This window comes from Sylvia atricapilla, chromosome 2 (genome assembly GCF_009819655.1).
Source record: "Sylvia atricapilla isolate bSylAtr1 chromosome 2, bSylAtr1.pri, whole genome shotgun sequence".
NCBI lineage: Eukaryota > Metazoa > Chordata > Aves > Passeriformes > Sylviidae > Sylvia > Sylvia atricapilla.
This window is the reverse complement of record NC_089141.1, coordinates 5,026,433-5,040,719: the sequence shown is the minus strand read 5'-3', so window position 1 is coordinate 5,040,719 and position 14,287 is coordinate 5,026,433. Positions and strand designations below refer to the sequence as shown.

The 14,287-nt window shown below is 45.0% G+C and overlaps 2 protein-coding genes across 3 annotated transcripts in view; both read right to left on the bottom strand.

Annotated features, from left to right (window-relative positions):
- ZBTB11 (zinc finger and BTB domain containing 11) overlaps positions 1-7,821 on the bottom strand; it is a 149,159-nt gene extending 141,338 nt beyond the window's left edge. For both annotated transcript variants that reach the window (XM_066340716.1, XM_066340715.1), the window contains exons 1-4: positions 7,290-7,821; positions 4,085-4,320; positions 3,243-3,474; positions 1,318-2,123 (exon numbers count right to left, since the gene is read on the bottom strand). In XM_066340716.1, the coding sequence (XP_066196813.1) occupies positions 1,318-2,123; positions 3,243-3,474; positions 4,085-4,320; positions 7,290-7,599 (1,584 nt within the window). In that variant the 5' untranslated portion in view covers positions 7,600-7,821. The remainder of the gene's footprint in view (positions 1-1,317; positions 2,124-3,242; positions 3,475-4,084; positions 4,321-7,289) is intronic.
- Positions 7,822-10,393: 2,572 nt separating this feature from the next.
- On the bottom strand, positions 10,394-14,282 carry RPL24 (ribosomal protein L24). The gene is made up of 6 exons (XM_066340694.1): positions 14,154-14,282; positions 13,963-14,038; positions 12,788-12,898; positions 11,550-11,686; positions 11,083-11,146; positions 10,394-10,521 (listed from the first exon to the last, which is right to left on the bottom strand). The coding sequence occupies exons 1-6, from the start codon at positions 14,156-14,158 to the stop codon at positions 10,441-10,443; spliced, it is 474 nt and encodes a 157-aa protein (XP_066196791.1). The 5' UTR covers positions 14,159-14,282; the 3' UTR covers positions 10,394-10,440.
- Positions 14,283-14,287: the final 5 nt, after the last annotated feature.

The following is a 14,287-nucleotide window of genomic DNA, read 5'->3' as shown; positions in this document are numbered from 1 at the left end:
TCTGAAAACTTACGCAAACATGGCTAAACTGTGAAGCCACAAAAATAATTTTGTCCACTACATAATTACTAAGAGCTAGGAAAATAATTAATTCCTACAAAGCACACCTCATCTCCAATATCTCCATGCCAAGTACAAGTACTGTAATTTAAATCAGCAGCATTTTTCCTGCAATCTCCTTCTTGTTACTCTCCCAGCATCAAAATTGGGAACTCAGGAGAGCGTCTCCTTCCAAAAGCTTATATGACATCCCATGCCAAAGAGGGTGTTGAGGGATGCACAGGACAAAACACTAAAAGCTACAAAACAAGTTAGGAAAGCAGAAACCTGTTTCTGAGTCCCATCCTGAGCAATCATCTAAACCAATTTCTTTTTTCTACAGGTGTGTGGACTTCATCTGTCAAGGAGCTGGATTTAAAAACTGCAAAATACATTAACAGGAATATTCCCAAATGTAAATATTCCCCTTCCCAAAACAAAACCAAACCTTGGTGCGCTCCAACCAGCATAAATAGGTTGCTCAAGTATTTTGATGGTGCTAGTTTCAGCATCTGGGCTTTAAGTTGTCCATCTGTAAAAAGACACTAAAGCTACAGTTTCTACCTACCAGGGTGTTGTAATGATAACAAATTATTGTCCTGTGTGTGGGACTGGTGGCTCTAGTATGCAAAACTCTCTGGAAATTTGCAGTTCTTCAGAAGACTTTACCAACATGCAGTGAAGTGCACGCTGTCACAAACTAAATGCATGAATGCCCAGTGAGATGACTGTCAACTATCCACAGACACTGAAAGAGGAAAGGCTCTCCAAGGGGAAAGAATAAGAAGACTGGTTCATTAAAAAAAAAATTGTAACTGGAACTAGTTCAATTACAAAACATTTAGTATGTTCAGGTGCTAGATTTTAACACCAGTGCTCCTTGAACCTTTCTCTTAACTGACCCAAATCAAAAGGTAGCAGGAATGCATTATTGTGACTCATGACTACATCTTAAGTTCTGTTGTCAACTCTGAACAAATGTAGGATCTCACTTTTCTAATAGATAAACGTAAGTATTTTAGACTGACTTACACATGAGCTATCTCAGAATTAAATTCACAGATCATTAAGAATTCTGGGGAGATGATACAACTTCTGTCCAACCATTAGACACTGTGAGAAGATAATCAACTTAGACTGTGGCCACTGAGCATTCTAAGGACCTTCAACATAGAAGGAACATTGATACCAAGTCGATGCTTTTGAGATTTTGTTTGCACAACTGTCACAGCCCAGAAATTACTCTGGTAACTACAGGCCTAATGACAGCCAGCATACCTGTTGCACTGCAGATTTAGGATTTGTCTTTCTGTTCTGCAGTTTTTTCTCAATTCCTTTATGCAGCCTGATGTATCCCCCTTCAGTGACTGAACGCTGGCGAAGCTTGCTTTTGTAAGTATCATCCTGGCTGGCAGTGAGGCTTTGTGGCTGTGACACAGAGCTGCTCTGCTCAGTACTTTGTTGCTTCAGTGTCTCTGAAGAGTCTTCAGAAGCACAGTCCACACATGCTTTATCACTTTGGTTTTGAACTGTCTCAGTTTCCCTTTGACTCTGCTGTGTGTCCATGGCTTCCACTGCTGATGGCTCAGCGCCGTGGCTGTTGTAGAGGCTGTTTGAAATGGTCTCCACCAGCTGGATCTTGATGTAATTTTCAGTTGTTTCACACTGCTCCACAGACTTGGAAGGACTGCCTGCAGTGGCCTTCAGAGGGTCTGGGTGCACGAGCTCAGGCTGGGGTGCTGCTGCCTCCTCTGTCCCAGCAGAGGAAGGAGCTCCATTCACAGCTACTGGAACTTCAACAGCTGTGAGTTTAGGTTGTTCAACACCATCCACGGGCTGCATCTCCACTTCAGCCTGCTCTGCTAGATTTTGTGTTGATTCTACTGTTTGAATATCTCCCTTTTGGTACACGGTGATTTGTTTCTCTTCCATCTGTTTGTGCACATTCTCACAGATTTCAAGGACCTCTGTCATGAAGAGGTGCCGGGCAAGCATGGCCACTTCTGCCATACTACAGAAGTCAAACGTTAATTCTGAAGTATAAGCAAATTCCAATAAAGGCAGGAAACTGGACTTGCAGAAACCTACCAGGAAACAAAACAAGATGTTAGAGCAAATAATGATGATCTGAAATTACACCAAAATATCCCATGACGAATACAATCATTCACCTTTGATAGAGGTAAGCCTGAAATTTAGAGTAAAACACACTTGGAAATAACAAGCCCATCACTGGGACTCAATTAATTGTCATTTACACTACAGCTTCCTCCTCATGTAGCTTTCTGTGTGTGGGTAAGCTCAGACAACTTTTCCAATAACAAGCAGAATTTAGGTAGTTTCACAATAAAATTCTTTGAGGGATATTTCAAGATGCTGGGAGAGCCACAACAGTTTTGGAGCAGATTAACTGAAGCAAAGTCTTTTTTGGATCTGCTACATTCAGGAAGTACTCAGGCCTTAAGTAACAAGTGATGTGGTAGAAAAACAACAAAGTAGATATTGAAAACAATAAAGATATTGATATATAGATAGAAATGGTTAAATATAATAATTTGGTATAATTTTCCACAATTGCATAAATAATAAATCAAATATTTAATGTGGGGAACCTTCTGGACCATCTTATTAGAAAATTATTGTTCATATATGCCTACTATTCATGCACAGATAGTTAATAAATGAGAAAGCAATGCAGAAGGCATATGTTCTGTACACTATCCTTCATCACTACAAACTGATTTTTAGAGCATTTGTCTCCTATCTTTCATGTACCAAGTCTGAGAAATAAGCAGACGTGTCCAATTCTGCTTCACAGAACTAAGAAGCAATTTAGCATTTATTAAGCTCAACAACTCTCCAAGCATCTTGTCAACATCCCCACCTGGTGTATTCAAGCATTTGATTTTGTTCCCTTTTTAACATTCATGACTAATCCTAGGAGGAAATGCACCTAAGCAAGGTAAAAATCCATCAAATGCTTCTCAGGAATTTTAAGATTCAATACCATAGTCCATGGAAAATCAGATTAAGCAAAATCAGTGGCCACTTTTGCATTACAATCCACACAAAATACTTCTAGAGTAAAAGAGAGAAAAAAGCAAGATAAAAATCTGGTTGTCTTCAATACTCAAAAAAGACTCAATTAAATAGTGTACACCTTAGGATAATGATTTCTAGCTTTGAAACCCACAGCAATTCACCTGACAGATCCACTACAGCTTCATGACTAGTGACAGCTCCCTTTTCAATGAAGAGCTCTCGGAAGTACTCGCTGTTGGCTGCCAAGACAGATTTGTGAGCTTTGTACTCCTCTCCTTCAATCAGCAAAGTCACATCACAGAACTGATTGGAAAGCCTCTGCTGATTCAGTTGGTTTAAGACAGACAGACAATGTTTGGAAGATGACTGCTTCACAAGGCCCTTACTGTCAACCTGTCATAAACAACATTTGAGAACTTCATTACATTTAGATTGTGCCTTTTTAAGCATTCACACTGCAACACAGAAAAGGATTATTATCTGCAACCATACAATCAGTTCAAGCCTGTAGAATATAGAGCTTAACTTTACTACTGTTTTCTTTAAGTTTCACCCTCCCTCCAAACACAATTAGAACAGACTGGAAAAATGGGAAGACACATTCAAACAGCTCTTTGACTGTATTTTTCTAGGCTACAGTCTGACAAAGTTTCTACATTCAAATGTCTTTACATGCATGTGAGCCTGCACTTAGGAACAAAAAAATTATATATCAGTATAGCATCATTTATTCAGGAAAAGATATAGAGCCCATAAGAATCTTGTATGTGATGTTTTACTACTGGCAATTTTGTCATTCATTTTATCTTAGATTCTATACGCGTAATATGTAGGGTGATTTTATTTTCCAGCAATAATATCCTACAATTAATTTCATGACATATATATCTTTGGCAAAATTCATAGCCTTATTGTTACAAGATTATCACAACAATGGAAAAGAAGCACAAGAATGCAGTAACACAAAATGCAAATCCATTCAGATGTAAACAATGGTACTTACAAACACAAGCTCGTGCTTTGCTATTGGCTTCTTCTTCACAGGCTTTGGGGATGCAGCTGGGATTGATGCCGTGTTACTCAATTCATCATCAGTTTCATTACTGTCTTCATGAGATTTTGCATCCAGTCCTAGCTCCTCCAGCATTTCAGAAGGATCTGAGAGAGATCTAGAGCGATCCAGCTTTTCCTGGCACTTGCTGCATTCTTTAATGTAATCTTTAACCTGCTTAAGAATACCTAAAAAAAAATTAACGGAGCTTGATTAGGCTTCTAGTCTTAACTCGATTTACTATAAGCAAATAGCTAACTATGTAGGTGATTAGCAAAATATCAATAATTAATAATCAAAAATATTACGTAATAATCAAGAAAAATGAAGTCAGTTACCTACACTCCCTCCCTGATGCATTATTACCAACTGTGATTCTCTCACACCATCACATGATATTGTATGTCACTACTGCTAATCTGAGATAGAACATTTAGAATGTCACTACATCAAGCAAACCCTCCCAGAAATACTATTAAGGCTAAAAAAATAACAGTATTTAGACATTTAGTCTCATAATCCCAAGGTAATGATGGATGTAACACAATCCTGCATTTAGCCCACAAAAATGGCTTGTTCCTCCTGAAGAGGACAAGAACTGGGAGGCTCACTTAAGAGCTTTTGCAAAATTGGATCAACTGGGATCAGCTGTGCTATATGCAATGACACTGATATGTATTAATAACACTGATTCAAATCAATTGCTTATGATTTTGGAATTTAAATAAATCAATTTCCCACCAGTACTTTAACCAGCGGAACCAAATATAAATGACAGGACCCGAGGACACAGCCTAAATCTGTGTCAGAGGAGGTTTAGGTTGGATATCCAGAAGTTCTTCCCCCAGAAGCTGGCTGGTCCCTGGAACAGGCTCTCCAGGGAAGCAGACACAGCACCAAGCCTGACAGAGTTCAAGAAGTGTTTCCACAATGCTCCTAGGGATGACTCGTATGATTTTTGGGGATGGTCCTGTGCAGGGCCAGGAGTTGTATTCAGTGATCCTTGTGGGTCCCTTCCAACTCTGCACAATCTGTGATTCTGTAAATAATTTCAGACATTCAACAGGTCCTCAGCACAGGGTCCTCTTCGAGATACCAAGGCATTTTCCATGCATAGCTTTCAATGTAAATTAGATTTCTTCACTAGGACAATTTAAAAGCATATATAGCAGTTGGGCCTCTGTGGTTTAAAATCCAGCACAGCTCAAAAGCTTTGCTGACACAGACTTGCATGCTCACATCTCCTCAGAGCATGACTTGCACTATCATTACATATGTATCTCTGTAAGGATGAGGAAAACAGAGACTTAAGGCAAGCTAAGACATTCATACCCATTGCAACATTTGTACATCTCCTGGATTTCATCTGAAATCAGACAGGAGGTCTCTGGCCTGCAAATCACATCTCTAACACTTTTCCTGGTCCCTGAGCCATTCTCCAGCCCATTGTCTTGCAGTTACAGAACACACACCAGGCTGATGTCCATCTCAGGATGACAAAGCTAGGCCACAGCTGCTGCCCACTAGAGTACTGCAATGGCAGGGGAAACCTTGTTTTAAAAGGGACACATGTAACAAAGATAATACTTGAGCTGAACGCACGGAATGAATTTTTGTATTCTCAGTGCAAGAGAAGTGAGAGGATATAGGGTGTGCAAATGAAAGTGACCAGTAAGATCAAAAGAACACAGAATGCCCTCTCCCGATGAACAGAAGCTACACTGATGCCCATAGAGGAAGTTTCCAGCACAGGATGAGAGTAGATGCCAGAACAGTACAATGCTGTGCAGACAATGAGGATGCAGATAAAGGCAAGGAAACCACCATGCAGAATGGGCATTTCAGCTTTGAGATGCCAAATCCTTTTTCACATGGAAAGATCTTCAAGTCAACGAGATCTGGACTGCAGTGGTTGGCTGCAGCTTGAGCAAAATCCCTGCAACTGAAAACAGGGAAAACTAAAGCTGAAATTACAGACTTGCTGATGGATGAAGAAAGCAGAACAAGAGAAGCAATACAGACCCACACTGGGCCCATGGCAAGTGAGAAGCAGGTTATTTGTTTAATGGATACCTAGTGCTAAAAGTAGAACACCAACTCTAAAGAGAACAAGATATCAAGTCATTCCTTCAGCCAAAATAAATTTCCAGTTGGGAATTATTGTTGTTCAGGCATCACCATTTGTAACAGCTGTGATATCACATAGGACCAAGCTGAGAATTAGTCTGGTCTTTTCCTCCTCTCATTGCAAGAAACAGACAAATATAACAATGAGTGCCAGGACTGCCAATCACCACTGGCAGCTGCACTACTTTAACACGAACATCATCACATGCATGAATGAAGTCCAAAGCTATCCCGGGTCACGTGGAATGGATCACCCTACCCCCAGGACACAGTTGAGATGTCACTGTCTTACCCGGGCTGTGTGCAAGACCTGGAGGGCACAGCTGTACTCCGTGTTTCCCTATATTCAAGGTACCATCTCCAGGTAAGCGGCCCTAGACAACTCTCTGACCGAGATGCACTGTGCAGAGTGAGCCCTGCCTCTCCGGGTGTGACAAAATGTCACTGCCCACACACCACGTGCTTCCAGGGGGCGTTCAAAGGCAGTGGTCACTCAGCAAGTGCCAGTCCCCTCCTGGTCCCGCCAGGGAGGGCACACGGACATCCGTGAGACATGTAACTCCTGGAGCAGGTACAGCGGAGGGCAACAAAGATGATTAAAGGACCGAATAATCTCTTTTACAAGGAAAGGCTGAGGGAACTGGGACAGCCTTGAGATGACACGACTGAGAGGGGACCCTATTAATGGATATAAATATCTAAACAAAGGGTGTCAGGAGCATGGAGCAAGGTCCCGGTGGAGTCAAGCAATGACACGAGAGGCAAGGAGCAGAAAGTAATGCACGAGAAGTTCCACGTGAACACGAGGAAAAATTGTAAAGGTGACTGTGCACTGGTACAGCCTAACCCCGAGAGGTCGTGTAGTCTCCATCAGCGGAGACATCCAAGAACCATCTGGCCGCGGTCCTGTGCCATGCGCTTTGGGATGAGCCCGGGACGCGCTGCGGTCCCAATCAATCAATCAATCAATCAATCAATCCTCCGCGGTTGTGTATCTGGGCACCCCCGCCGCCCCGCCCGCGGCGCTCACCTCTCCACCAGTACTTCTGCGAGAGCCCCTGCCATGTCTGCAGCCGGGTGCGGTGCGCGCCGTCGGGCGCCAGGTGCGCGGCGCGGATGAGGCGGGCGCGGCGCTCGGCCTGCAGCACCACCTCCAGCTCGGCGAAGCGCTGCTGGTCGCGCTGCCGCCGCTGGTAGTACAGCGTGCCGCCGCGCACCACGTAGCAGGCGGCGGCCTTGCGGATCTTCCGCTTGGCGTTGCCCTCCGTGCCCGGGGCGTACGGCTCCCGCTCGTTCGTCAGGTACCGCAGGATGGCCAGGTAGCTCTCCTCGCTGGACATGGCGCGGCAGGGGCGCGGGAACCGCTCCCGCGCCCTCAGTGCTGCGCCGAGGCTGCGGAGGAGCCTCCCGGAACAAGGGAAGGGGGGGGTTGGGATCGGCCCCGGGCGGCGGGAGCCGCGCCCGGGGGGGAACTGGAGTGTCGCGGCCCGCGGCGGCGGGAGGGAGGGAGAAGCTCGGGCAGCAGCGGCGGCGGAAAGACAAAATGGCTGCTGCACAAGCGGAAGTGACGCAAGCCGCGCGCGCGCAGGAGGGGCCGGGAAGGGGCGGGGGGAAGCCCCCGGGGGAGCGGGTCCGCCATCTTGGAGCCGGGCAGGGGAGAGCCGGGCGCAGGGTCGGGGCCGCCATGTCGGAGCCGGCCAAAGCCTGCTGCGGGGGCGCGGACATGGCGCCGGGAGCTGGGGACGCTCCCGAGGGAATCCCTGTGCAGCCCTGGCTCTGAAACTAGCGCCTTCTGCTCCAGAACTGCCTCGGGGGGAGAGCTGCGAGCAGAGTAGTGGGGTTGTTCGTGCCGACCAGGAGCAGCAGCAGCGCGGGCCTGGCGGTGTCGCGGCCGTGCCTCGGGGCGCTCAGTGCGCGGTTTCATTTGTAAGAGCCTTCAGATGTCGACTGCGCGTGTGACTTGTCCGAGCTCTGCGCTGGTTTTACACCCGTCACAGAGACAGAGGCGTGGGCCGCGGGCTTCCCAAGGAAGACGCAGCAGCAGCGGCCTTTCCTTGCCCTGCAGGGTAAGGGTAAGCTGCTCGTACCTGCAGGGCGCACCTGGAGCAGCGATCCCCAACACGGAGATGCCAACCAGGCGGAGCGAGACCACCCAAAGGCGCCATTTATATAGAAAAAGGGTTCTGTATTTAACTATCGTAGTGGTGGAATAGATGGCCCTAGGAGGTTGTGGAATCTCCTTGGAGATGTGTTCAAGACTCAGCTAGCTACTAAGCAATCTCATCTAAACAGACACGCTTTGAACAAGGAGTTGGAGTGGATGTCCCCTGGAGATCCTTTTAAACCCAAATTATTTTGTGAGTCTGTGACAAACTTAGGTACTCAATTTTTTCAGACAAATATTTGATAGAGGATCAATTATGTTGCATGAGGTAAACACAAAGGCTTATATTAATTTCCATGCTAATTCTTTCTGTTATATCTATGTTTGAGTTGAATAATGTGCTGTTACACCAGGGTAAGGCCCTGCTCACTCGATGCATAGCTTGTGAGAGGAGTAAGCTGATGGGTTGTTACCCTTCACTTCTCATCACATCAGTCAGAACTCAGGAATAAACATCAAGGAAGAGTAACCCTGAAGCACTTCTGTACACCGCTGCAGTGACACCAGGCAGCCAAAGCCTGCAAACTTCAAAGCATTAGCAAATACTAACTTACTAATTAGTCCTATCTGCCGATCAGTTTATATATATATATATATCTCAATGGTATTTCAAGCAGATGGTAGGAGCTCATCTTGATTTTCAGCTTCTTAGCTGAGAACATTGACAAGGACACATGGGGTATCAGCTGCCTTGTACAAGACATGATGTGATCTTTATAATCACAACTAGCACGGGTAATTTTCAGAGGTGTTTTCAGCCTTCAGTTTTAAATTACTAAAAAATTCCTTTCCCTGCTAGCTACAGACAACTTTTCTTCCTCTGTCCCCTGCTTCAGTTTCTGGCTCCTTCACTTTCAAATCTGTTAACCAGTTTAAATGCCTTGAATTTCATTCTAAACATGAGTAGTGCTAGGGTTTTGGTTTTTTAATTGCAAAAAGCAGAAGTGTTTGGAAGATCATGGTGCAAACCCCATTAATGTCATCAAGCTAGACCTTGTTTAAATGTGTTGTAGCCTTCATCCAGACCCGTTATCTATTTTATTAAAACCCAAACAAGGTCTAAGTGTAGCCCATAACCTACAGTGCTCATTGCAGCCATTGTTTCTGAAGCCCAGAAGGCCTGCAGGAAGTTGAAACAGAGCTATCTTCTTGACTGGTGTAAGAAACCAAGCCCTCAAAGTAGCAACAGAAAAGTAACTGATCTAGAAACCAGTAAAGGTTTAGTTCCTGTTTTGGTTCTACTAAGTCAGGACATTGCTTTGCAAGGCTGTTGCTGTCCAGCAAAACTGGCACGCTGTCTGCACAGTGCAGTTACTCAGAGGAGTTTCAATCCATCTAGCGGTGGGAGGGTGGAAAATACGGGAACTCCTAACTGTTCAGCAAGTTAAATATGAACCTAAATGAGCTTTAACTGCGTAACATCAGCTGCATTTGAAACCCATTCAATCTTAACAGGCTTCTTTTTCCTGACCACAGATTCCAGCAATTCATAATTTTGTAATTTCCTGATCCAGAAGTTGCATCTGAACTTCTGTAAGAGCCATGCAGTCTGTGAAACCATCCGTTCATTCCTTTTTTAACGTTTTCCTTATTTGATTCTCTGTATCTTACTACATGCATTCCACAACACGGGACCTTTGTAAGTGATTTACAAATGGCACTGCTTCACACTCCCTTTTAGCTTGTACCTCTGAACTCAGAAACCTCTTTTTATGTCATTTGTCATAGATGCAGAATGAACTTAGGTGCTGTTCTGTCCTCCAGGCAATAACATCTCTCAAACACCAGCTCCATCTGAGCCACTCAGTGAAGACTGAGGAAACCTGAGCTAATACAGCAACTTGTTTAAGAAACGAAGGGTTTTATGGCAGGAAGATGCTTTTCAGTCTCCAAAACCCAGACATGGTTATTTTACGGAGTGATTCCCTTCAGTGTATCTCACACAGCTGAGCAGACCATGGCACAAGTAATGGAATTCCATCAGATGTTTATTCAGCATGACCAACAGTTTGGCAAGTTAGCGCTTCCCACCAACACGGGGAGCAGAAACCTTGACTGGTTTCACAATCTTCTGCTTAGGTGCTGCCTTCGTAGGGGCCTGTAGAGAAAATGATGAAGTATGAGTGAAAAGAAGCTATTTATCTGCAGTCCTAAAAGTGTCCCTGTATACACTCTTGACAGAAATCAGATCAGACTAGAACTGCAACCTGTAATATTGGGATCATGTTAACAGATGTTTACACACATAACACTAAGCCAACATGTGGTATTAATCCATAAGTGATAATAAAACACATGGTAGCACTCATCAAAATATTGTTACCAAGTTCCTAGATAGTGAAGATGTCACATCACTTCAGACAACTTTTTATCTATTAATTATCTCTAATATTAGGACAGAGAATTGTTTTACTGAAATATTTACTTATTCTGTAAAAAAGATTCATTCTGTGCAGCTGTTATAGGTTATGCTTAACTTCAGTACAAAAGTCCAGTTCAGGAACCTTCAGATCAAGTAGTTACAAAAATGCTTCCTCAAAACAGAAATGGGAATTTCCAATTAGGTGCCACAGCAGAACATTGTGTATCATGTTACAACACATAAAGACACATATGGTGTCTTCCATTTTATAATTTCTGTTTGCCTATTGCATCTCACCTTTGCAGCAGAAACAGCTGTTTTCTTGGTTGCCTGCTTAGCCTTCTTGGCTTCCTTTGCAGCCCTGTTAATTCACAGAAAAAGATGAAGTTATCCATGTCTGCCATTCACTGTTTCCATGTTTCAGCGCTGCAAGAGCTTCCCAAGATCAGGAACAAAATGCATTACTGCAAGTTTTTTCTCTATATTCACTGTCTCCTGGGGGATAGTGATTTTAGTGATTTCTACAGAGACAGCAGAACTGTGACAGAAGTACAAAGGGAAAGGGCAAGCAGACATCCTTCCCTGCTGCCACTGTCTCTTGCCAAGATTACTCAGTATTACATACAAATACACAGATTAAAAGCAAACAAACTCCCCCCCCTCAATCTTATAAAACACAGAGCTCACCTAGAGTTTAAGCTTTTGATGAAAAGTACTGTAATCTCTGAAAAGCTTGGGATAGCTCCCCTGCTCTGACTTCTCACCTAATAGCTTGTTCCCTCTGTGCCTTTCGTACTTCAGGCTTCTGGTTCCGCTTGGCCATGATCTCGGCTAGCGAGGCGCCGGTGATGGCTCTCTGAAACTTCACAGCACGGCGCGTGCGCTTCTTCTGGACCTCTTCCTGAGAGGGCATGACACAAACACAGGCAGTTGGCATCACAGGACATCAAATACACGGCTACAGACAGCCATGGAAACAAGCTGCTACTCAAACTGAAGCCATTTAAAACTCCACACTGAAGTAGAATTTTACTCCTGCCTTTAGAGAATCCTTCTGGTGGGTATAGAGAAGTGCTGGCCTACCCCTCCAATACAGCCCCTTCTCCAGCCACAACCCTGTCCTTTTCATAGTGTGTTATTACCAACAATCCTTGGTTGGCTCCTCAGCTCTCCAGCTATCAGTGTTGGAGACATTACACCCTGTATCTTCTAGGCTTCTACACCAAAGTATGGCGAAAATATTTTGAATGAATGTTACAAGTTTAGCAATCTGTAACTCCCAGAAGAAAAAAGAGGAGAAGGATAAACTTTCACTGGTGTCTTCTGAAAGGAAGACACTCCACACCTATTCAATCAGGTGCTGGGGAGCAGTATAAGCCATCACACATTAAATTTCTTTCTTCAACCAAACTGGCAAAAACATTTATTTATTGCAGTGATGTAAGTCTTTCTCAAAGCTCTTCTGCTATGCAAGTCTAAACAAGAGCACTGCATCACACCTCATTTATCCTTTTCATGCAATGACAGCTACATAGGCAAAGACCTCGTGCTAAGCTACAGCCCTAAGTTTTCAAGGAGAGTATATTAGGAGTGTCATCCCTGCCCGTCAAACCCCAAAATCACTCCCTGTGCTGTCACCATTCAGGAAGCTTACAAGACCAAACTTTTAGGAAGTCTGCATATTAAACAGCATTACCCACCTTCCTTAAAAACATATATAACTTAAAAACATAAGCCACTCCTACAATTATTAAGTACTGAATATACTATGGCTCTGAGTGGGCCCTCAAAGAAGTGCTACAACACAATACGATGCTTTTGTTGAAATGGTGTATTAACTCATGTAACTGCCCTCATATTTTCATCATTAACCAGTCTTCATCCTGGTGACATCCTGGTCATGCTTCTGTTGAACACTGGCACACTTTGGTGACCTCTAACAGACCAGTGACCACGTCTTTTGGTCACCAACCTGGAGTGCCATTAGCTGGAAGGTACTTACTGACTGTCCCTTCTTGTGCTTACGCCTGTACAGCACAGTCCAGTTGATCTGACGAGGGTTTCTCTTGGAAAGGAATGCAGACTCACATTTTGCATTCAGGAACTGAAAAACCTGGGAAGGCAAAGCATTTTGCATAAACTTTGTTTCCATGGAAGATGTTACCGGTTTGCATTAAGCCTTCTTTGAGTCAGTGTTATTCAACATTGATGCTTCTGGAGTTCTTAAATGCATTAAAAACTATTAAACTATTAAAATTTTAAAAAGATAAATCTGTAAGAAACCTAAAGTTTTGCATTTTGTTACACTGGTCAAACTGATGTCTTGCATTCTGAAGCAGCTTAATTTTTCTGAAGAAAGTTCAAATTACCACTTGCATCCAGTGCTGCTGCGTATTTCAGGCACAACACGAATAGTTGTGTCCAGGATCATACTTTTCAAGTCTCTGTCATCAAGCAACAATGTACTTCCTGTATGTGGGAGTGACTCAAACTTGGCCTAGGGAACACAGGGAGACCAATGCTCCACCTGATTCCTTCTTGCCCAGTGACACTAACCTGTCTGTCTAAAACAACAGGCAATTAGCTATATAATTCCATTTAAAGTACAGCCTAATTTCCAGGAGCGCTCACAAGGATCCAACCAGTCTATCTCCTTATCATCTTGCAGGGAACTCCATAGAGAAAGACGACTGTACTAGGATGCTCAAAAGCCAAGCCCTCCTTTCGCAGGCAGGGCCAATCCCGTCTGCGTTTAACATGACAGCTTGAAAGGGCCCTCCACCTTATTTTATCCCAAAGATTTCTACTCAATTAATTTGGAAGACAAGCTGTTTGCTCCAGCGAATCTCAGCTTTTGATGCAGGACGGCCTAAGCAGCATTTTCTACACAACTTTGGTACTTTACACCTGCTGCTTTCAAGACTCCCTTTGGAAACTGCATTCTAAAAGACAACCCTAAGTTACAGCACGGCACGGATCTCCAGCGGAGCAGTCACGGCACCAGCACACCGATGCTGTTCTTATACGCCTTAATACGAGCGACTCGTATTGACGCAGACGGCACATCAACACTACCGGCGTCTCCGGACACCCCCAAACGCGCGGCCACCGCTCCCCGCGCACCGCCCGTCCGCAGGGCCCGCTCCCGCCCGCCCGCGGCACTCGGCCCGGCCTCACCTTCCCGTCGGTGCGGGCGTAGCGGCGCCCATGGCCCGGGTAGATCTTGTAGCCGCTGAAGCTGCACAGCTCGACCCTGCGCGGGAGAGAAGAGTTAGGGGAGGGAGCGGCTGGCCGGGGGAGGCGGCCGGGGCCCCGCGGCGGCCTCCCTGCGGCGGATGGGCCCGGATAGCGGCGGAGGGAGCGCTCACTTCATGATGGCGGCGGCGGCGGCGAGAGGCCCGAGAGGCGGAGAGGACGCCGGGAGGCGGCGTCGGGAGCGGCGCGGGGCCCGACGGGAGCGGAGCGGGAAGGGCCGGGCAGCCCCGCCCCGCCCCGCCCCGCC